Raw genomic sequence first — 24,465 nt, 5'->3', positions numbered from 1 at the left:
TCGGGCCGGAGTGAGCTGCAGGACCACCCCTCTCTATCCCTCCTCCCCAACTTCTGAAGCCGTCTCTCCCCTGGTGGACCCTCCGCCCTGTCCCAAATCCGAGGGCAGAGGAGTTCGGGGGAGTACCATACAGGAGCACCCCAGAGTTGCCCGCCCTGCGCTGGGCCCGCACTGGGGGCGCCGGGTCCCCCCTCCTCCCCTCGGACGGCCTGGGCCGCCGCCGGGTGTCCGCGGAGCTGCCTTTTCCAAGCGCAACAGCACACGCGGGGGAAGGGGATAAGTATTTTCTGCTCCACTTCCCATCAAAAAAGATTAATCAGAACCTGCAACTTTTCAGGAAACATAACTGTAAAGTGCTACGGAGCTGTGGGAAGGCAGCCCAGAGAGGGTGGGCAGATCAGCCCCCAGGCGCAAGGAGAAGCGTCTCTCAGCATTTACTAGACAAAGGCTGGGTGCGTCTAATTATGATTATTAAAACAATTTCCATGACGATGTCTAATATTATGTTAATTTGAAAACAACTGTGTATGAAAACTGTCGACTATAATACCTAAATTCATTTAATGAAACACATCGTTAAGGCAATTAAACCTCCTGGATGTGATTAAGGAACATAATTACGACACTGTTCTGCGCCATAATTGGGTGTCTTTAATCAAGGGGTAAAGTGATCAGCAACACAGCCATTAGTTTGTATTGTTCTGTCTCTGCTGTCCATCACTCTGATTAGGAATTAACCACCGCCACCAGCCTGGCGTGGTGCGTGTCTGTGAGTGTGTGTGAGTGTGTGTTCGTGCATATAACATCTCAGGACACATTTGCTGCAAGATTTAAAGCTTAATATCCCTAGCTGCCGAGCAGCCTTCCCGGAGAGGTCCCCCTGGAAGGCGCGGGTGCTGCTCGGCTGTGCCCGGGCGTGGGACTGGGTGGAAAGCAAGCGAGGTCCCAGCAAACTTTTGGAGAGGCCGGGACCCGGTTTAGGGGGAAGGTAAGGGGCTGTGGGAGCCTGGCCGGGGCTGCTCCCCTCCAGAGTCCGTGTCAGGTCGGCCCGTGCCTGCATTCATCGCTCCTCTGCCTCCGCTTCGGAGCAGCAGGGATAGCGGGATGAAACTGCTTGTCATTCCTGGCCACCGCTACCGCCCGGCTTTGGGCAATCCTGCTTCCTCCTTGCTTGCTTTGGAGCGGGGCGAGGGGTCTCTGCGGCGTAGAGGTGCTGTCACTCCCGGCTCCTCGCTGCCGTCCTTCTGCACCGAGCAGTTTCAACCCCCGGGAAGCGACACGGAGCCGCTGGGCCAGTCCCTGGGCAGATCTTGCCATTGCGAGCGCCCGTGTGTGCGGAGGGTGGGGGGAGAAGAGAAGCTCCCCCGCCCCACTTAACGCTTGATAGGTCACTTCACCAGAAATGAATGTGTACCCTTGCCAAAGAGCTTCTTTCCCTCTTTCCAAGCGCCCCACCGCACCGGGATCTCCCTCAGCCCCCTCCGAAGGGTCCCTCTGCCTCCCTTCCCCCCGGCCCCTTTCCCCCGGCCCTGAGCCTGAAATTGTCCCAGCATGAGTGACATTGGCTTTCCTAATGTAATGACTTATGAAAGATATAATCATGTGTTAAATTGAATCCTCCGCTTAACTGTTAATGGTGTGCTCTGGGCACATTTACGTATTAGATGCTATGGTAACTAATTACCACTAGAAGAAGGGATAATACACTTTCCAGACTTTGACAAATAATTATGAGTGTTCACATCCCTGCTAGCAGCAGTTGCAGCGGATCTGCTGGAATGAGTAAGTGAATAAATGAATGGGTAAGTGAACTTGTGTGCATGGAGGGGACTAGATAATGAATAGTGGTCAAGTGAGTTTTCTTATTAAAACCTTTAATGAAAATGTGATTTAGGGTGGAAGGGGGGAAAAAAAGTGCGACGCTGCCTCTAAACGTAATTAAATCGCGTAATATAAACATCAGAAACATAAATAAGTTTGCTTTTAATTAAAACGCAGCAGTCAGAGTGAATTATCCACGTGCTCCGAAACTTTACAGCAATTAACACTTTTTTTTGTAGTGGTGGTGGCGGAGGAGGGGTCGTTGTTGGGGGGGTAAACTAAATGAGCCAGGACTCCTCGACTTTCTCCAGCATCGTTTGGAACTTTGATCGCAGGCCGGAGGCTTTCATCGGGCAGCGGAGCGGGACACAAAACTTTGGGGAAGTCGCGTCGGACTCCGCGCCGACCCCGGGCCCCGCCGCCCGCTCCGTGGGGTCGGTCTCGCTCGGCGGGGCAGGATCCCCGCCTGGGGGGCTGTGACGCTGGCTCCCAAAGTATTGGGCTTGCCAGAAGCAAGGGTTCAGCGCGGGCTGTGGTCACTCATCAGTTCAGTGTCACCCACACCCCCGCCCCCCAGAAGCGCTCCGGAACGGGGGACTCTGCTCTGGTTTGGCTGGCTCTCCAGCCTGGGGAAGGGTTAAATTCTTCCCCAAGCCCCTAGTTGCCCTTGTCCTCTCAACCTGATTCAGAGACGTGTAATAAAATATGAAGCAAATTTATGGTCTGTTTCAAGCACTTTACTGCTGTATTTTTAAATTCATATATGCACATATAAGAACTATGATCTGTGAATAATTTGAAATGCTATGGGAAAATGATGCATTTTAGATCAAACATAACCGTTTTCTTATATAATTGGGTTAAAATAAAAAGAAAGATACATTTCGAACAGAGACAAAGCTGAAAACCTAATGACAGTCATAAACTGCTAGACAGCAATAAATTAACGTCTTCATCAAACACTGAAGGGATCAGTGCTTATCTAAATCAACAATTATTTCTTCCGAGAAGTTGCAGAACAGATTGCCCCTCTAATACTATTTTTAAATCCTCGTAATTGAGGATTAGGAGCAAACAATCGCCTTTCCAGAGTAAACCTCCTCTCCACCAGCCGAAGCCCTCCAAACTCACCTAGCACCCAGCCCCGCTCTCGAGGAACCTCCTCGGAGGTCCTGTCCCCTTTTCCCACTCCAGCATCCCTGGCAGCACGAGTTGCTTTAAGGAAGGGGCGGCAGTTCTCCCTCACCCCCCCTCCCCACCTCTTTCCACCTGATTTTTGTCGGAGTCGGGGGATTTGGGAGCGCAGCGAGCGCCCGCCGGCGCCGGGAGCCGGGCGGGAAGCGCGCAGAGAGGCGGGCGGGTGTGCGGCTCTCCCCCGGGACCCCCCAAACCCCCTCGGGGGCACACCGAGGAGGCATCCCGACGTGAAGCCATCCCCGACTAGCAACACCTCCCCTCCTCACGAGCAACCTACCCTTCACCGATCCCGAGCCCAACTAATGCCCCTCAAAGCTTTGGCGACGCGGCGCTTCCCGCAGCCGCAGCTACCTGCGATGCTGGTTTGGCGAGAGGCTGCTGTAAAGATTTCCTTTTTTTTTTAGAAGGCACAGGAAAACATGGTGAGAAGAGAGCCGATTCGCTGGCTCCCAAGATGGGAATTGGACAGGGAAAGGCTTGCTGCCTGCAGGAAGGTAGCAACTAAACTATTTGGAAGAAAGAGGTAGTTGGAAAGATGAGCTAAAGTCACTGTCAGAAGTCATCGCAGGGTATTTACTTACTGTCTTTCACTCTCCCTGTAGCCAGAACCCAGACTTCTACTCAACTTTTCTGTAGTTATAGCTCCTGTTTGGGGAGGGGGAAGTACAAGCCAACACATCATTCTCAAATCGGTTTAACAAAATCTTGCAAGATAGAATCCTGCGAGGCTCTTAGCAGCAACAGCTGAAGCTTAGGCTTCTTTTGACTATTTATTTCAGTGTAAGTAGTTTTGAAGACAGGCACATCTCTGCTATTAGAAATGATGCATTCACATAGCCTCAGCAACTGAGATCCCAGGCAAGCGTAATGCACAGGACTGGTCTATATGAGAATAAAGATGCCACTACAGTTTAATTCTTTGCTTTCAAATGAAAATGGAATATTTTCTATTTTCTATATTTTCTATATGCTTCTTTATATGCAACAACCATTTCTTCATACTTATGACTACTTATAAACACAAACAACTTAAGGATCACAGTACTTTCACAAGTGTAGGTTTAAATGGTGTTTTTGTAATGAGATAATTTTGCTGATATGTTGTGGGTATTGGGACATGACTACTCAGGGTACATAGGCTGGTTTAGGTAAACGAGCAGGAAAACACTTTCTACGGTCTGACAGTTAAAATAGCTCTATTCATATGAATTAAGCATATGTCATGCATAAACTGATGTCCCAAAGAATTTTAAAACACAGCACCATATAAGTAACACCAAGAAAACACCTAGTGCCAGAACAAATATTAGATAAAATACAGTGTGTTAGGAGGTCTAATTTTCCCACAAAGCTAACTTTCAGATCATCATGGAAAGCTCACTCAGAAATATGCCCTTCAAGAAATCTCAAACATTGCCACGTTTTATTTATAAACTTCAGTAACTTCAAATATCAACTGGAGTTAAAGCAATTGCAGAGTTACAAACCCAGAAAAAATGCTGCAGGTCTATCTTCCCTACGATGTTATCTTCAACACTCTCGCAGACATACCTGGCAAGCATTTCTGCATGAAGGAATGAAGAAACACTGATGTCTTTAGGGTACAACCTTCATATTAAATATCTACTTGTAGGACTCAGTAGGTACAATGATAGTTAGAAAAGCCAAGTTGTGGTTTGTTGGCGCAGTGCTGTATATTGGAACAATTCTCATTCATTTCCCCTTTTAAAATGAATGATCTGAGAGGACAGAATATTTTACACTAGGTAGTACATCTTGTACTACACAGAGGTTTGCAAAAGAAAAAGCCTAGGAGCTGTATTTGGGAATTACCAGTGGGTTGCAGATCTTTATATTAATTTTGAATAATGTCCTAAGAATGTCAGAAGTACCACCTTTGTTTTTTTTCCTCATCTGATAAGAACTAGTTTAAGTTTGATGGGGGGTAAAACAGACACGATCATTTCCTAAATTCAAAGGAATTGCCAGTGCTGAATGAAAGGCTTTTTTTCCTTACAGAAATACCTTTCAAGATCAAGTAACAGAAAAATGCTGTATGCTGAATAAATAATTTAAAAATGAAAGAAATTGTTGTGAGTCTGTGAGAAGAGTGTAAATGTAAGCTAGAAAAAATACCACGGACAGTCATTCAATATTAAAATAGACATATTCATTTTTATTGTGTCCTTGAAATACAAAATTTACTTAAGATGTTAGATTACTAAAATAGTGAAGTTTCAATTTTCTTGCTCAGAAATTCACACTATACCTTATCCGATCTAAGAACCTTAATGATGAATATTAACTGTTAAAGTAGAACCTAACCATTGTTCACCTATATACAAAATGTCAGTTTGCACAATTAAGAGCAATTCACAATCTTTTGAATGTCAGAAAGTTCAATAAAGATGAAATAAAATATCAATTATAATTCTACAAGAGAAATTCACAGACCAGTAATTATTCATAAAAACAGCAACGCCAAAAATAGTGACATGCAACTGGCTTAAAAGCATAAACTAAAGAACAGCTCTTACACAGTTTTATACTCGCACATTAGGACATATTGGCAGAGATGTGAAAGTCTAATTTGCAAACAGGTACACATAGACTAGCATGGTCTTTTAAGTAATGTGACAATTTAAAAAGTTTACAGTAGCTTATAGCAGTACCGAGTGCCAGCATGAAAATGGAGAACATATATTCTGTAAATTAAAATAAGAAAAAATAATGACAAAAAAAATCACATTTTAGCATTCACATTAGTTGATGATGAATTCAGTTTTCTTTCCAGGTGCTATAAAGGGCCATGCTGACTCAGTAAACCTATTTTATATGAGAAAAAAAGGTGACTTTTTTTTAATAGCAGAAGATTTTATTAATATAGCCATAGGCAGTGACAGCGTAGAGCCAGAGGCTGGTACTGGCCGGCCGAGTCACATCTCACACTGCTCAGTGAGTGCACCATTTCACTCAAGGAACAGTAGAGCCACCTGAGGGGCACCCACACGCTCCTCCCAGGGGACCCCACACCTGCTGGGTGAGTGGACAGGACCAGCAGGCATCACTGGGCTTGCAGGGCAGACCCTGCTGCTGAAGGGGAGAGGAGGGACAAAGGAGCACAGGGTCTGGCTGCCTCCCACCACTCACCCCTGCAGCACGCCCGGCACCTGAACACTTGCAAACAGCACCATGGTTTCTGCCTGGACGATTTCAACATCTCAGTGCCCCAGTGACAGGCACTGAGAGTTGGTTGTCCCTGGATTCCGTGGCAGAGGAGGTCATCAAAACCTGTCTTGTGCCCTACATCATGAAACACACGCTCCTCGACACAGCACATTGTGGCCAGCTTGGCACCAGCTGGGACCTCCAGGGATGGTGCATGCTCATCTTGTGCTCATACAGCTTATTGATCAGGAATACAGACACTGTGGGCCTTTCACTCCCTGCTCCATGGGGGCCGAGTCACTCCTGGTCAGGTCAGCTGGCAAATAAGCCACCTCCTCAGCTGCTGAGTACCTGGACCAGAAGGGCTTCACATTTCCTCTGCACTGGTCTAGCACTCCTGACTTACCTCCTATGCAGCTGGAGCATGCTAAGGTAGTGATGCATTGCTTACCAGCAAAACTCACCCACAAGGAGCACATGTTACCAGGGACACAGCTCCAGGACAAGCTGGGCAGACCCAGCTTGAAGTTTGATTATTTTGGTCCCTGAGCAAAAAGAGAAACTGACTCTTATCCCAGTCAAACGCTGGCCTCTTGCAGGTGCAACGGGTGCTCTCCAACCTCAACACAATGCCTCCAAGTGCCTTCATGGAGGTTTCCCACAACTCCTGGGAAAGATTCTGACTTCTTTTCTCTTTTTTAAAATGGAAGCATGCCATGCAGATTTAATTTGCTATTTTGGAGACAATCTAACTCTTCCTTTAGTTTCAAAAGAGATACTATACAAACTTATCAGCACTTAATCTGAAATTACTTATGATTTGCATGTACTTTTGGCACAGTCCTATCTTGTCCTACCAAACTATACAGCAACCTGTGATATTCTACTGCAAAATCCTATAAATAGAACACAATTATATATTAAAAAAGTCTTCTGTTTAAAACAGACTACTGTTATTTTTGCAGTTGCTTCAGGTTTGTTTCAAAGTTGGATGCCAAAGATTTATCATAACTGTGGCATGAGACATTTTACAGCTTACATTTAAGCAATAATGGAATACAGTCAGCAGTGTAATGATATCAACATTTCCTCTCTCAATAAACCAGGCTCTAATGTCCAAACTGGATTGTGAGCTATGGCTAAGTACAGAATAGCTCCTACAGCGTCACTACAGCAGTAAGTAACTTGAGAGCAAGAATCTCTCCATAAAAACAAATTTTATTCTGTGGCACAAAGCAATAATCAGCTTTTGCCGTTGATTAAATGTTGAAGCAAAGTTAAAGAATTTAATCAACTGTAAAGCCCATTTAACGTAAGTGTACTCCAACACGGTAGACATTACTGATATTATATATGAAGAGAAAATGTTTATTCAATATATCTCACAAACCCACAGTTTTCTCCTTGGAGGATTTGCAATATGGTTGTGCCAATCTCTGAAAACCTTTCTATTGATACTGATGCTTATTTAGGGTCTGTGCTTTACATGAATAACTAAACAGGCTTATACACAAATAACAGTAAATAATTCTAATCTTTAGTATGTACGTAGCAGTTTCCATCCATAGGCCAGCAAGCGCTTTAGAGATGAGTAAAATTTCTGATTTTAAAAGACACGTGAGATTAAGGGACAGGAAATTTCAGCTCAGTATTCTCAAAATGGGCCAGTGGCTCTGATGCTCCACTGGGAAAAGACAAGTCAAGCTGAAGTTTCAGAGCTTTGTGCCTTTTTCACAAAGTAGAGTACCAGGTGCTTTTTTTGAGCATCTTGCCTCTGACAGCACCAACGCAGGACACACTAAAAACACAGCAATGCAAACAATGAGATACTGGAAAAAAACCCTGATCTTTTTCATGACTTGCTCAGCAATCACTGAGAAGTTTCTGTAACTCCAACTCCAGATAAGCCAACAATTCATTCAGTGTCTATAGGGCAAATCTGAACTCATGTTCAGACAGCAGGAACACCTCCATGGTCCGTTAGCTGTTTAGAGAAATGCAAATCCTGGCACAGAATAGATCAAGGGTTGGCTGCCCAAACCAACCTTCTCTTGCAGCAATTATTCATCTTTCTTCCAGTCTAACTTCTGTGAATGATGACTGGACACTTGGGATTATCAGGGGAAGTCTTGTTCATGTACAGCATCATTATTCATTTGCTGGCAGTGTGGGCACAACTTATGCTGGCACATCCCAAACAGAGATGTTTTTTGGGAACACAAGGCAAGGCCCACAGACATGGCTACTCTCCCATCACAATTATCACCTTGGCAAACCCAGACTGGACAGCCATGAGAATCTTCATCAGTCTCTGAAGTGATGCCTGGAAAGAGAGACAGGTTCTAACAAATCTCCAAACCTGTGCACTAGGAAATTCATTTTTGAAAGGAGAGCTGGTCACCCAGTGAAGCAGGTTGGGTAACTGCTATACAGATAACTTCTGTGACTGCTGAAGGTTGTCACTTGCTCAAATTTTGGCCCCAAGGAAGACCTTATTTTCCAGCGTGTAGAAGAACAAATCTGTTTCCAAACACAGGTCACACCACTCTGCCTATGCATAGCTTAAGACACATTAAAGCACTATTAAAAAGTAGCTTTAGATACCATGCTTGCCCTTTAAGCCCTCGTCTATTGATTTTTTTGAGAAACTAAAAACCAGAAGAAATGGTTAAAATAAACACACAGACAGACATGTTACTAGGAAAACAGCGAGACAAACAGAAGGTAATTTTTTGAGATGACAGAATCATTTTGATCAGGCTCATATATTTTCTCCCTGAAGAATATACTTTTTTTTTTGGCTCAAAAGCCAAAATAGATAATTTAGGCATGATCCAGAGCCTGTTAAAATCAACAGAACCTCCCATCTGACTTTAAATGACTGCAGGATAAAATCACAGATTTTAATTTCTTTGCATTGCACCAAAAGAGAAGAAAAGCAAAGCATTTATCTTCAGTACATAAAACTGAAGTCAGAAAGGTATTGCCAGTAAGACATTCTTGCAAATCATCCCTCACCACCCCACACAGCTTCCATCACATCTCCCAGATAAGGGCTAGGACACTTGACACTGTGAAGGGAACAGAGTAAATAAGAAGTTAGAAAAATAATCACTAAAAATTTTTTCACTGTCTAGAATTAAGTTCCTCCTTTCTTGCTATTAAGCTTCTATGAGTAGATGCAGAGATGCTTTCAGAAAGTGGATGTACTGGGCCTCCCAACCTAAGAAGGGGGAACCCCTGTGATGGGGGGCTGCTGAGACTGTTTCCTGTATAAATAGCCTGGTTTCAACTTGATGTCATCCTCCCTGTAAATCCTACTCTGCTCATGGCCAAGAGTATTGGGGTCCATCTTGTAGGGACTTTAGGCTATTTACGTGGCCAAACTCTTATCTCAATTCACCACTCACAGCTCAGGCAGGACAAACTGAGGTTGGATGTCCCCACATCTGACATCTACCTCTAGCTCAAGAGCTTTTCTCCTTAGAAACAAATACTTAGGAGGTAAAAGCAAACATTTCCAGAAAGACAAAGCTGAAAGAGGAAACAGCAAAAAACATAAGAGATTAGTAGAAGGCATATAGGCAGCTGCTCACTTTCTTAAGGACCTTAGCCTGTAACGAAAGTCAATATCAACGTCTGGCAGAAGTATACCAAGGCCCATACGACTGTTATCAAGTCTGACAGCTTTGTTTTCCACTAGTTCTACATCAAAATGAGCCAGCAGTAGGAAAAGAAACATCTTCATCTCATTCATTGCAAGGAACCTCCCTGGACACATGCTGATCCCAGAGCCAAAGGGCATTAGGAAATACTTCAGTTTTCTTCCTGCTTTGTAGAACGTGGTTTTCTTCTTGCCATTCTCTATGTATCGATCGAACTTATACTCCTGAAAACAAAAGAGAAAGAGAGAGAGCGCGAGCGTGATATCTAACAAGGCAGTTACATGAGTTGCTTTGTTTGCACAACAGTAATGCTTCTGAAACCCAGAAAATAAGATAAAGAGGAAGACAAGGAGCTGACAGTTTCGCCTTTTTAGTTGGTTGCCTCAAGTTTCATTAACTCACATTATCTTCCCTGCAAAGAACACTACTTAAATCCACTTACTTAGCTTAGCCCTTTTACATCAAGCTCCTTCAACTTCCACGTCTCATCCACTGAGTGTCTGGCCTATATTGATTGTAATTAGATTTTGACCGCTTTGTAGCAGGGACAATGAACCTTAGTGGAAGGACAATTTTCTTGTAAAGCATCATACGCGCTCAGTGTGGTACATACATCATGAATGAGGATAATCTGCCAAATTCTGCAAATGTCTATGAATAAATTAATGCATTGCACCGATCTTGTTCTTGCAAGCCAGCACAAAATCCATCCTTCTTTTGCACCCAGTGGTGCAGATTATTCGAAAACCAGACCCGGTACTTTCCAGTCAATTTTCCCTTCAGTTGGAGATGGCTGCTGCTTAATTTGCCACATCTGACCTTCAAAGGATTTGCTCTGGAAGCTCTGTGCAAAGCAGGACAACAACCAGTGACTGATCATTACAAAGAGGGTGCTTGCAAGTAAGACTTCAGGTTGTGCTTGTAACCTGTGTTCCATAAATTGAACCTCTGACTATTTTCCAGTAGCAGGATCCCTGTTTGGGGATAATTCACGTTTCTGAATGAAGGAGATCTGGCATCCTCACTCAGACAACGGCAAATTAACCACTTACAAAATCCTCCTGCATGCTTTGAATAAAAATGACAGACACTTCTTGCTTATGGTCACTCATTAGCATTTGTCCTGCTTTGCATACATCTGCTATAGCAGCAGCCATTTGGAGCTGGCTGGGAACAAGTCAGTCAGACAGAAACCAACCTCAATTGATTAAAAAAAAACACACCACAGTGAAAAAATACACTGATACTGATCTACCCATTAGATTAAAGGCTCTAAAACCATGCACTGCAGGTCAAGAAAAAACAGTGGCAAGGGGAGGTGGCCAATGAGAGAGGGATCAAGTACAAGGTGCACTGGATGGGGTTGTAACTTTGGGTGCTGAAGAACAAGAGCTTGTTTCTCCAAATGGCAGAGGCCTCCATTTTCCACAAAATTAAAGGTGATTATTTGTGTGTTTTCACTGATTAAGTATTTTTTTCCGTCTATTTAAACATCCTAGCCAAAAGGAAGCAAGCCATTACTTTTTTCCTACTGCTTCATTTCAAGAAGCACAGTAACAAATGAAAGCTCAGAATACCACTTCTTCCTTAAAAAAGATTCATTTCCTGAAATATAAATCCTGCTGTTCTAAAAAAGCACTGCTAAATATGAACTGCAATAGCATAAAAAAACAACCCAGCCCAACCTAGAGCTCTCCGCCTTGTTGGAACATTACCACAAGGTGCACTCCTGGCGTCTGGAGCAATTAAGAGCTGTGGTATTGAACACATACAGACATACTGGGCCAAACCTTATGCTTTCTTTGTCATCTTTAGAACTATCTGAGAGTTAGAATTGCTTTTAACAAAAAAGAAATTGCTGTCTGAGGAATTGGAAAAGCAGAAAACAAGTGTGAGACAGGAATGGAGACAACAACAGTGACAGCAAATTCATGCTTGTGTTGTTGAAGCCACTAGGAATAGACATTTCGTTTTGTTGGTTTTGGGTTTTTTTTTTGTTTGTTGGGTTTTTTTTTAAAGCTAGTTTGCTAACTAAAGAAAGACTCATTTTTGATGATCAAGGAAATTTGAGCCATGCATAAGGTCTCTGTGGAAGGAACAGGGAGGATGATGGCAAGGAAAAAGTGAAGGCACTGAGCAAGAACAGATGTTCTGTGTGGACAGTCTGTTAAAAGTATTACTAAAACTGAGCAATCTCCTGTGATTGATATAAATCTCACCCTGTCACATCTCGTATTTAGCTTTGCTTGGGAAGCCACCACGCAGGGTTTCCTGATATTTCACTTTATGAGATTTGCAGAGTTCATTTACTGAGCTCTGTAACTTAGCTGAGTTAGGACTTAGGGGTTCACTCACGCACTTTATAAAAAACCTGACTCATTAATTTGGGCTTTGATGAGTGGAGAAAGAGGTCAACAATATATGCTTACACTTACTTACACAGCATGGTGCCAAAGCAGAAGATAGCTTGAACTTAAATTTATGTATCCAGGAGAAAAGCATTGCTACAAAATTATCTTGTCAAGCTGCCTGTTTTCCCAGGAAAGTTTTCCCTAAATACTTGACAAGCTCAAGACTGCACCTTTCAAAAAATTTATTCTCCATCTCTATCTGATCCTCAGTAGTTATTGTTGAAAGCACACTGCATATTTTAAGAACCAAACAGAACAGTGATTTCCCCACTTTTCGAGAGGGCCCATGTGCTGAAATCAATGTACTGCAATGTGTGGATTGCTCATTCACTATCAAAAAGATAAAATATATGAACTAAAGCTGTACTGTGAAAGCTGAGCAGAGCTGATACCAAGCAGATATATTCAAGCAATGGAAATATGGTAATACATTCTGGCAATTATTGGATAAGGGAGGGGATCAGTTTCCACAGTGATGCTTTTGGTCTAGGACCTAAACAAACAGATGGACTTTTGACAAATCAATAATGTTCTCCAAAATAAAGTGTTAAGAATAAAATGAGAAAAAGCTTATTTGTTAGTTGGTACTTTTTTAGGATAGAAATATTAATCAACTATTTGCCTCTATATGGATTATTTTTTAAAGCCCACATTTTCTCAGTGGACTTTGTCTTCATTTTTGGGTGGGGACATCCAGCCACTCCTGGATGTCATTTCCATTTTCATGGCTCCAGTGTTCATCCCTGTGACCATACCTTACTCGTGCTAACTCCGACACACTCCACACCTCCTCTCACCGACTCCAGTGGAGCTCTTGCACAGTGATATGCTGTCCCACACCAGCAAGGCACTTGAATCTCATCTTTCCTCTGCAATCCCATATTAATAACTTTATCCTTAAATTTATGAAAGGGAGAGCCTCAGAGAGCAACACCTCTAGCACAGATTTTCTATAAACATGTAAAAAAAAAACCAACCCAGTTCCCTTCTTTGTCTCAAATGCCAAGGATGGAAATCAGCATGTCTGGGAGAGAGCCATTTGCTTAGGAAAACAGGGATTAGGAATGGCTGAGGTACGAGCTTTTGCGTCTCAGGCATTTAACAGTCTCAGTGTGCACCCTTGCTCTTCCTCGGTGGCACCCTGAGCCGGGGACAGCAATCTGGGGGAGCAACCGAGCAACCTAGCTGAGAGGAGGACTACTCAATTTGCATGCAGGTGGTGAACTTCTGAAGCTGTATTAAGGCAGAGGCAGGGTGGATTAAATTCGAGTCTTTGATATTCATTAACTCGAGCGTCAGAAAAATACAAGGAGATGACACAATTACCCTCCGAGCTTTGCTGCAGAGCAACAGCTTTACAGTCTCAAGTTCACAACACTACTAATTGATCAAGAAGGGGTGAATCCCTACGAAGGGAGGTGAAAAAGCATAAGGCTCAAGTAAGACACTGCTATTATAGGGCTTCAGAGAGTCAATGATGCTTTGGGGGCACTTAGCTAAATGGCCCACATTATTTGCTATTTAAACCACCTTCTATTATCCAGCCCTCCTTGGATATCAAATGATCCACTGCCAAACAAAACCCACATTTAGCCTAAAGTTTATGGTAGTCAATGTGCAATTGTCAAGCCCTTTGAACGCAGTGGTAGTCAGTCTCATCACCATATTTCTCTCTTCAGGCCATGAATCCTTTGACCTATAGGGCCCTAGAAAATACATCTGAAAGTAGGAAGATTTGTTCCACAAGAAAGAGCAGCAGTAGAAAAAAAACAACCAACAAACCAAAACACTACCCACAGATCACAAAAGGCTTGGCTGCTGAGATGTGCCTGGAGTAGGAAGAGTAGCACCAGCTGGATGTTTACCTTAGGATCTTCATAGACCTCAGGGTCCATGTGCAAAATCTGCGGGTAAAGGGCTATCCAGTCTCCTTTCCTCAAACCGACTCCTTGATTCCCTTCGAGCTTGAGCACAAAATCCTCCTGGCTGATCCGAATGTTCATGGAGGACGAGCACATTCGTAAACTCTCGTTTAAGGCACTTTCTGCGATTAAACAAAAGTGGAGGGGGGGGAAGCATCAGAAATATGGGAGATGACTGGAAGTTATACATGGCTACAGCTGCTGAATCTCGACAGGTTTAGTAGGGCAGGCTAAAGGAAAAGGAAAAGAAAAAAAGGAAAAAAATCCGCCACAAACCAAACGTAAAGCAGAGACCAGGAGGAGGCAATAAACAACCCCGCAGGGCTGGGGCGGGGAGCCACGACACTGAACCTCCCGATGTGATTCTCATTGATGGTGCTGAGAAATCCTGTCGGCTGTAGGCAGCACTGAGTTTTGGGTGGAAAGTCATTATTCAGGCATCATGTTGAAAACAACACAATCAAAAGACATGAACGCTTTACGCATTTACATATATTTTGGAGGTTGCAAGCAAATATCAGCCAAAGTATCCACAGAGCTATTTAGCTTGCCTTTTGAAAACTGTTGGATGTAATGGCAGGACTACATGTTAGAAAACGTCACTTCACTTGTTAATTTTGTAGTAATTCTGAGGATTTAAAAATTTATTTATTTTCTTTTCAATACACTATGCCGCCAAATGATAGTGTCTGTAATGGTCAGAGTGAATGAAAGAAATTCATTATTTGCCTGGTAATTTTAAGAGAGAAAGACACTTTTAATTGGCCAAGAGAAAACAAAACATAGTCCTTTCAGGCTTAGGGAAAGCAAGATTTCTGTCTCCACCATCACATCCTGGAAGCCTCCAGAAGCTGAATGTCCTTGGTTTCCCAGTGGCCTTCACCTTTTGCTCCTAGCACGACAGATTTTATGGCTAATTTCCGGCAATTTATCCTGGCAGTTTGAGGAGGAATTCCTTTGGGAATAATATGCATAATTTGCATAAATCATTCTGATAGCATGTATATCAGCATGTAGCTCCTGTCTAGGACTGCATCTCTCACTTTGTAATCAAAACTGACTATTTTTCCACCAGCGTGTATGGGCGCTGTTATATGTGACTTGATTCCTTCTAATCATCAGTGTGAAAAATAGCCTAAAATAGGGTTTCATTTGCACATAATAATCCATTTGTGTCTGCATTTATGTTCTGTGGTATCAAATAAGCCTTCTCTAAGTGTTCACCAAGGCACTGTAACTGCTGCACCCAAAAGGTTAGTTTATTAGAGACAGTAGGTACCCAGTGTAGATGCCTCTGAAAAAAATAATAACAAATGTTCTTTCACTAAAAATTAAATCTGGTGCAGCATGCATAGCAAATAAAGTGGCCCTGGATGCTTTCTTGCAGGAGGTTTTTCCTTAAGCATGCATTTGTCTAAAGAAATGAGGCTGCGGTCAGCTTTGTGTGGCCAGCGCCGTGATTCAATGTGACGTACAGTGAGTCTGTGCATATTCTTTTGGACTGCCTTCGTTACTATAATCAGGCAGAGTCAAATCGGCTTGTTGGTGACGAAGCCAGAAAAGAACCCTGGTTCCAGAAGATGGCCTCTACTGCAGATAGCCACAAGGCACCTGACACGATAGATTTCAACTGGCAGCGCTCTGGCAACAAAACTTTACGCGGTACAAAGAAAGGGTCCAGCCTCCGCTCCCAGACCATCTTCAACCTGCAGAAAATGAAGCTAGTAACTCTGCGCCGGTCCACCATTTGGAAACAATGGCGACATATGCAGAGAAGCCAGAAATCAGATGAGGAAGGGAGAAGGAGATAGGAAAAAAAAAAAGAGAAATAATTATTAAAGCATCCCTGTGAAATAGCGGGTTTGCATTTAACCACCCAAGCGATGCAGTCACATCCTGTCGGCAGACATCCTCCCAGAAAGCACGGCAGTCCCTGCCCGCCGCCGGATCCCAAATGACAATTGGGCAGCATATCTTATGCAGAAGTTAATCACAATAATGGAGCACAAAGTGTGGCTTAGCGGTCAGATCGTAAATGACAAATCTGTTTTACCTTCCAGTACCAGTTATGTGTGGAAGGCAAGCTTGGCTCTCGCTCTGAGCGATCATGCCGATAATCATTAGATGACAAAAGTAATGAGTCACATTATGATCAACAAAGGAGAATGGAGCTTATATGGCTTTGCAGGCTCGCACTAAAAAAAATAGACAGTCAGCTTTCCACAAATGCCGGAGCTATACATTGAGAGGAATGACAACTGCACAATAAAACTGCAGCCTTTACTCGCAGTTGTCATAGTTCAGCAGACACCAGCCATCGCCACTGACAGACCAGCTGGGGAGCTTGGGAGGCCTTCTATGCTGCACCGTGAGGTACAGTAAATTATCCAGCACGGTGGAGCAACATCTGTTTCTGTGCTTGTGCCGAACAAACAAGGCAATTTAAAGCATACCAAGGGATAACCAAGCAGCAAATGAACATGACCCTCATTTTTTTCCCCGCTTCTTACACACATGAGAAGCTAAACTTCGCTGTGCGAGCGCTACATAAAGAAGCCAGGCTGTTGTTTGATAAGGTGTTGTCAGAGAGATTTTACATATTTTCTAGAGAGAGAGAGGGGAAAAAAAAAGAGAGAGATCTATCTCTCTCATAGTATTGTTATTCTTAGAATCCTCCCACTTCTCCCTTCATTTCTCTTATACTAAAGCTAGCACTCAGCTTCCAATTCATTCTAGATTTTTTTAAACTGTTTCAATATACTTATAAATATTCAGTCTTTAAACCCTAATTTGCTATACTTAGTTCACATGCCTTCAAGCATTTGTCTTCCAATTTCCACTGAATAAATGCGTACTAATGAGAAATAGAGCAAGCTGCTGAGGCAAAGCTGGGTGACTTGAGCCTGGCCTGCCACCAGCTTGTGATAGGCAGGCAAATTGAGTTAAAATGAAAAGTCTTGTCAGCTGAAATACAACATGGTAGCCAAACAGCAAGCTGTCAATCATCCAGCCAAAACAAGGGACTGCAGGTAATAAAAGGTCATTGCGAATCATAAGTGCATTTGGCTTTCGTAGGCAAGTTAATTTTAATTAAACATGATCTCTATCTGTAAATGTTTTATCAAACTTATTGTGCATAATGGATTGTTAATTTTACACTAACACATAGCAGGTAATAGGTTACTATAATTATTAGAGTGTATTGTAGGAAAATAGCTATCAAGTATGCAAATATTTTTTGGGGGGGTCATTTACCCACAGGCGTCACGGTGTGCCAATACAAATGATGATCTGAAACAACTACATTTGCATCTTACTAAGAACTAAATGGTACTGCCCAGCCCATTCCAGGAAAATATTTCCATTTCTCTCAATCCAACCAACAATTTTAATGCTTAGCATTTGCGTTACGACTACGCACTCCGTATTAGCTGTCTTTTGGGTTCCTACCCTTTCCTGTGTACAAAACATTTTTTCAAGCTGTGCTCTTTTTGCAGGAAATATCTGGGATTCAGCAATGACCTGGGGCAAAAACACTTCACCATATAAATGAATGGGCTAATATTAAACAAACGAACTGACTAAACATGCCTAGCATTAAACATGCACTAAGTATGTATCTGCTTTACCCTTTGCACTTCCATTATAACCATAAAAACCAACAGACCATTCTCATGTGTCGTTTACCATATTAGAGCTCCATGGTGAGCCCTAAAGACTAATAATGTCTTTATTAGCACACAAACATGCGCCTTTGGGTTTTGGGAAAAGTCTTATGTAGATAAAATGAAGTGTGCTGCCCCAGAAATGCCATTGGGAAAATCAGAGCCAAAATTTGCTATGTTTGCTGTGGGTTGAAAGTTTTTCTAATAAAAAATAATATACTTTGGTTTTTTTAATAAAAAATCACATACCTGTGCTTTGAATTTAGAAATAAATCAGGCCATGTTGTTCCCTAGACCCAAAGAATCTGACCATAACAACAATGCTGTTTCCTGAGAAAGGCTTTTTAGCAATTTTTGCTTGTTCTCCATAGCATGAGGAATCCAAAAAAAGGCTCTTGTTACAGTAGGCCAAAAACAGGACAGAGAATCAGAGCGCTCAAAACAGGAGAATGAGATGACAAGGTGATGAACGTACAAGCATCCCACCTGGTCTGCCTTACTCAAGAGCAGGGACACAAATCCCGGTTTTCTGTGCTCGGGGTTGGCACATGGGGAGCGGGAGGAGGAAAAGCTCCGTCTTGGAGGCTGGGGGCAGTGAGCTGTGAGGGCAAAGGCAGCGTTGGCCCACAGCCTTCCCGCAACATAGGGATTTTTGGTGCACAAGCAATGCAAATTGGGACCTTTGTCCCTCCTACACATTTATTAACAAAACATCCCTTTCCACTGAAGCATGAATTTCATTCTCTTATGGTACAGAGGTTTTTTTTCTATATTATTATTTTATGGGACAGTATCCAACACTTTATGACTTAAGTGCCAGAAGAATTGAAATCTAGCTTCTGTTCATACCACATTACGTTTAACGCGATTATAAAATTTAACAAAAGTGTTACAAGAATACTACAAAGTAGGATGTGGCACTTTCCACTCAACACATAAATCAAATGTTACCAAGGTAATTTAAGTTTTCGAGGAGCAGCAGAGGAATGACACAGTTAATGTTTTAAACTGTTCATACCATTTTGTATCAGATGGTTTTAGTAAAGTACATGCTTTTATTTTCCTTATTCCTACAATTCTGGGGCTCTTGTTGATTTTAATTTTTCTTTTTCTTTTTTTCTTGCCATTCCCATCTTGGTCTCCAAATACAAAATAAATTATCTCTTGATGTTCTTGATGCTCAGTAACTTTCCTTTTCTACTGTTTTTTGGTAGATGCTAACTGATGTGAATCAATTTTACTTGTGTTCTTTAAAAGTACATGAAATGTTTAGAATTTCATGTTATTCTTCAGAAGTGTTGTCATCGGACATCTCTCCTACTATAACAGCATCAGCCATCAGTTACAGACAAATCTGCACCAAAACAGCCATGACTCCAGATGAAACCAACTTACTAGACTCATGCTACAGAAGATAAACATTAATGCTTTAATACAAAGCAACCAAATAACTCTGATTTTTTATATTTGTACTGTAAGAAAGAATTCAAATTTGAACACAGGTTCTTGATATGTGCCATGTTGGATGGTCCTGGAGAATGGCAGCTATTACATCCAAATCAAGCCTAGACTGTACTGCTCCACCACCCTCTCTTGACACAGCTTCTGTTAGGAGTAGAACAACAGTTCAGGCCATGAGGTACCAAAACATATGGACGTGAGCGCAGTTTTAACAGAGGACTGTTTCCAATATTTAAAAACAGAGGAACACTGAACCTTTATGCTTTCATTCAGCTGTTGTCTCTTCTGCTAACACTACCTATGGAGACTTTCAGGTACTTAAAGGTTAGGTTCCTACCCTCCACACCCTTTCTCCTCCCTTGGGCTAATGATAGCATTTATCTTGTCAGTGCCTGTGCACTAGCAAACGGAGTGAAACCATCAGCTGCTGCTCTGGGGGCCTATCCAGCTCCTGGATCCAACAGCTTCCAACGACAACTGGCAATCGCCTCCCTCTGAAACACTGGTATAGAACTGGAAGGTCTGTATCTCACTGAAAGCTCCCTTATTTTGAATCAATGTACCTTTTTTGTAAGTACCAGAAACACCACTTCTGCTCTGTAAAGCTTTACCTTCTTACGTTTTGTTCAGAGGCACTGCTCAACTGAAGCCCACTTTAGAAGTCATTTTGTTTTGTTCAAGTGAGGAAAAGAAACTGCTCATAAAAAAACCTGCATTTGCAGTTGAAATACATTATCCTACTTTAATTTCAGAAAAGGGTCTTTCTTGGCAGTGCCATACAGAAGTATTTGAAATGCATTAACACTTCGGCAGATGCTCAGAATCAAACAACTTAATAGGCATCAACTTTTTTTCAAATAATTGCGAAGCTTCGATTTAGCCTTTTGCATACCTTGCATAGCTAATTACCTAGGCTTTAATGTTTACATGCAATGAGAGTATCTACAGCTATAAACTACATAATTTATAATTGATGTAAATGGGTGTTATTATGTCAATTAGGCAGCTGTGTCCTCCACCTTCTCAGTAAACAGAAATGAGTGATAAACCGAGTTTGCCGGGAGAGCCCCTCTTTTCTTCCTAACAGATAAAAATAAATTACCTAGGTAGACCAGGTTGTCCAATTGTTCTCTGGTGAGGTGGATGTTATATGTGGGCCCTCTATTTTGACCTGTTGACTGCAGCAAATGGTCAATCTCGTCACGCACCGCTGCAAGAGCTTCTGGGTGCCGCAGAAGATAATACATGGCCCAGAATGTAGCTGGAATCGTGTTTCCCACAGAGGCCCACAGGAAGGCAAAATGATGTGCTGGGAGAAAATAAGTGAAAAGGAAGATTAATAGCGTTTATTACACTGATTAGATTTGCAGTGTGCTAATTAAAAGATGTTAGGACACAGACCCAGCCAAGGATCAGTGAATGCTAATGAGGACCAATAGGCTTCTGAAGTCTAATTTTCTGCTTAATGAGAATAGTTTGAAATGTAATGTCGGGGGGGTGGGAGGAATAAGGGGAGGAAATGCAGCTCAGTTATAATCTTTCTCATTATCACCATTAAGTATCTTGTTTTACCACCTCAGCACAAAAAAAATCAATTATCATAGAGGGTTGTTTCAGAGTAAAACATTTTATCGTTAGCCAATTAGAAAGAACATAAAAAAATTTCAAGGTCGCCATTTTGCCTTTTTATTTCAAAGGTCTATAGTAAATTATTTTATTTTAGACAAGCAATCATTCATAAGTTTCCTACCTGCTTTGTCATAATCTCCAAGCAGCTCATATTTCTCAAATATATCTTGTCTGGCTTGGACCACTTTTGACCCTCCCAGCCATTTTGTCATGTTCTGAAGTAAAAAATGATGTATAAGCTCCTTCCGAACCTTCTTGGTAGCTCCTAGCAACTCAATTGGTATGTTTGCAGCTAAATAGGGAAAGCTGGCATCAAACTTGATAAATTTGTCTCTGATTTCACTAATAACTTTGTGGCCATCTGCAGCAGGAACTCTTCCATACAGTGTTACAAAACTGGCTTCAAACATTACAGAGCAGCAGAATTTGTACATTTTTTCTGTTTCCCAATCTGTTGCTTGTGAGCATTTCCATTCAAATATATCCTGGAGATTTTTCATCATGTGGTCAGAAATTATATCCAAAGGCTTGCCTTGAAGATACTGGTAGATTCTGTGCAGGTTTTCCTTGAGATCGGGGAATTTTCCATTCGACAAGGCTGGGTAGTCAAAAGTTTTGGAAGCCATTTTATCAGCAAATTCATGAAATTCAAGTTGCTTGCTATTTCGGATGACATAGACATATTGAAATGGGTCCATGATAAAGGTAATATATCTACCTGAATAGAAGAAAAGAAAAAAATAGAGACACGTGCACTTTTATAATCTGGTCTAATAAGTAATATTCAGAAATAATAACTGAAAATAAGCCCAGTCAATGTCTGGAAGAAAAGCACACAGAAAATCCCTAAAGCCTGTGAAAAAATCTGCAAAAAAAAGAAAAAAAAAAAAGAAAAAAGGAAGATGTAACAAGTTTTATTTAGCTTTGGAAACGAAGCAATACTGATTCCCTTCGTCAGGATGCAGACTCCACCTGTGTACACTTTTATGGCTCTTCTAAAATCAGCATGAAGCTATTTACATGTAGACTGATCTACTGGTTTTTGCCAACAGTAGGGTGTGATCTCTGCAATTGTGGCACTCTGGAATATATCATTTACTACACTGGTATAATTCATGAAAATGCAATGTGGAGTCATAGTGGCATTTGAAAATGATAGGTTTTTATCAGCAGAAAGGGAGAAACACACACATTTTACCTGCATGGAGGACAGTGAAGACAAGGGGCTGAAGTGGAAAATGTGCCACCTAGGCAGCTTTTCTTCAAGGAGGTGACTCAGAGACTCAAATTCTGCCGGTTATGATTTTAACTGCGCCTTGTAACCCCCCAACATTTAAAGCCCCTCTCACATCTGTTTTTTTTTCCTGAAGTTTCGTTAACTTTTTGTTAAGAATGTGCTTAGTACCCCTGAAGTGAATACCTCCAGATTTGGTTTTGAAGCCATAGATTACAATGGTGTAAGATACCATTTTTAACACGGTTGCCATTTGGGGGGACACACTGTCCTAGCGCTGTGCCAGAGCACATCGGCAATGTCCTACCTTTCCTGAAGTACTCATGCCAGTAACATAGCCATATCTTCAGCTGCCTGTACAGGGGAACAGGATCACATCAAGTTTGATGCTTTTCCAAGTTGCCCATGCTAGAAAAATCTTGCAATTTCTCCCTCAGCTTTATGTCAACTACTAAAGAAGAACATTTTGGTAAACTATAATGAATCAAAATGCCAACGCTCCCAAAGCTCCATTAAATCTTAACTCTTTATGGATGATTCCCATGTTAAGTCTAATTTAGAGTTCTTGATTCTTAACTTGAATGGAGATGTGCATCAGGAAAAAAGGGTACCCAATAAAATGTACACATCCTTTGTGAAATATCCCAGTTATAAACTCAGGAAAATAGCAAAGCTTCCAGCACTTACAATCTAATTCTGCCTCACTAGAGGGACAAATCTCCTTTGATTTTAATGGGAACACTACATACTTAACTGAGGACCAAATTTGGCTCTGTGACAGATGTCCTGAGATAAAGTAGTCACTACCACTAAAAAATGTCAACAAGTATCCATGGTTACCATATAGTGATATTTGAATTATCATAGTTATTTGGTATTCTGACTCGTATACACACACGGTGCTTTATGGTAAATCTGGGTGCGCTCTGGACTTTCTCTGCACTGACCAGCTGCCAGAATTTCCCTCTCGATTATGTCCACTGCAACCTCAGCGAACCAGTAAGGAAACACAAGGGATAAATCAAGACAAGAATCTGACCCCCTTTCTTGTTAACAGCGTGTGAAGGTTTTTAAGGTACTCTTAGAGCTTGCTTTACTGTAACATAACAAATAATAGATGTAAATTAATTTTAAAAGAATAAATATATGAAGAAATCAGTATGAAAAAGATCCTGAATTCGCAGTCCTGTTTTCTGACCATTTCTTCCTTCCCTGACCAGAGAGGCTGACACGTATTTTTAGTATCAACCTCTGCAGGATCTTTGTTAAGAGTCTTAGAATTGCTTTCTCTTTCCAGCTTTCACTCACTGTCAAGCCCTTTATTGAGGCTACCATCTTTGCAATCAAAGCCTGGAAAGAATGCCCATTGGAGTAATTTTTAATAAGTAGATTTGGAATGTTATTAACCCTAAAGAGGAAAGCTAGCTTCCTAACTTTGCATTTACAGGGTAAACAATTTAAGTTAAGATTTTTAATTAATATTAATTTAAACCATCTGTCCACCATCTGCTTATTTCTGATGCAAAATATGAGTTTCTTTGTGATCTTTAATCAGACACTTAGCAAATGCACATCAATTCTTATCATTTTTAAGTAAGAAAATTATTTTCAGCAAATGAGTTTTCAGACAAACAAAGTATTTTATCAATAATTTTAAATCAAAAGTCACTCAACACTAGCACATACTTTGAAAAAAAAAATCTGAGAAACGGAATATCACAGATCCTGATTTTTATTATTCTCATCAGGTTCCTGGTAGCGAAAAAGTAAGTATGTACCAAAATATAATTCATTTCGTAGAAACAATTCAGGCTTCAGACCACATCAACTCAAGTCAACAATATATATAAACACATAAAGCAAAATACTTTTGTTACTGCATTTAGTAAATGTCTATATGTTCAGAAAAGTGGAACTCCTCTGTAACAAAGGCAGCTTGTTTACACACTTCACCAATAACCTAATTTTAGATCTCTTAATTAGAAAAAGACTAAAATCTAGAACTAATTAACTGCAGTTAGTAAGTTGTTGTTGTGAGAATGGGTATGGGAGCCTTTAGCAATCACAGTCGTCCTTGCACACAGATGCACTATGCGGCTACACCAGTTACCCCAGTCTCTTCCATACAGGAACAGATTGCTAATTACAAAACCATGTCCCAACACCTCCTCTACCCTAAGCCGCAAACATCCGAACTGGAACAAACTTTCTCACCTCAAGTTATGGTTTTAAATTTTGTAACTGTCAATATGGTTCTTAATTTTCCTTTTTAAATCCTGTTGTCCCAATGAG

At 41.6% G+C, this 24,465-nt stretch overlaps 1 protein-coding gene across 1 annotated transcript in view; it reads right to left on the bottom strand.

Moving 5' to 3' along the window:
- Positions 1-9,492: 9,492 nt before the first annotated feature.
- LOC104547447 (25-hydroxycholesterol 7-alpha-hydroxylase) overlaps positions 9,493-24,465 on the bottom strand; it is a 21,310-nt gene continuing 6,337 nt past the window's right edge. Inside the window, exons 3-6 of the mRNA XM_010193132.1 lie at positions 21,061-21,657; positions 20,413-20,619; positions 14,128-14,306; positions 9,493-10,075 (exon numbers count right to left, since the gene is read on the bottom strand). Of these exons, the coding sequence (XP_010191434.1) occupies positions 9,779-10,075; positions 14,128-14,306; positions 20,413-20,619; positions 21,061-21,657 (1,280 nt within the window). The 3' untranslated portion in view covers positions 9,493-9,778. The remainder of the gene's footprint in view (positions 10,076-14,127; positions 14,307-20,412; positions 20,620-21,060; positions 21,658-24,465) is intronic.

The sequence above is a fragment of the Mesitornis unicolor genome, unplaced genomic scaffold (genome assembly GCF_000695765.1).
Source record: "Mesitornis unicolor isolate BGI_N332 unplaced genomic scaffold, ASM69576v1 scaffold50159, whole genome shotgun sequence".
Classification (NCBI taxonomy): domain Eukaryota; kingdom Metazoa; phylum Chordata; class Aves; order Mesitornithiformes; family Mesitornithidae; genus Mesitornis; species Mesitornis unicolor.
This window is presented reverse-complemented; position numbering and strand designations above follow the sequence as displayed.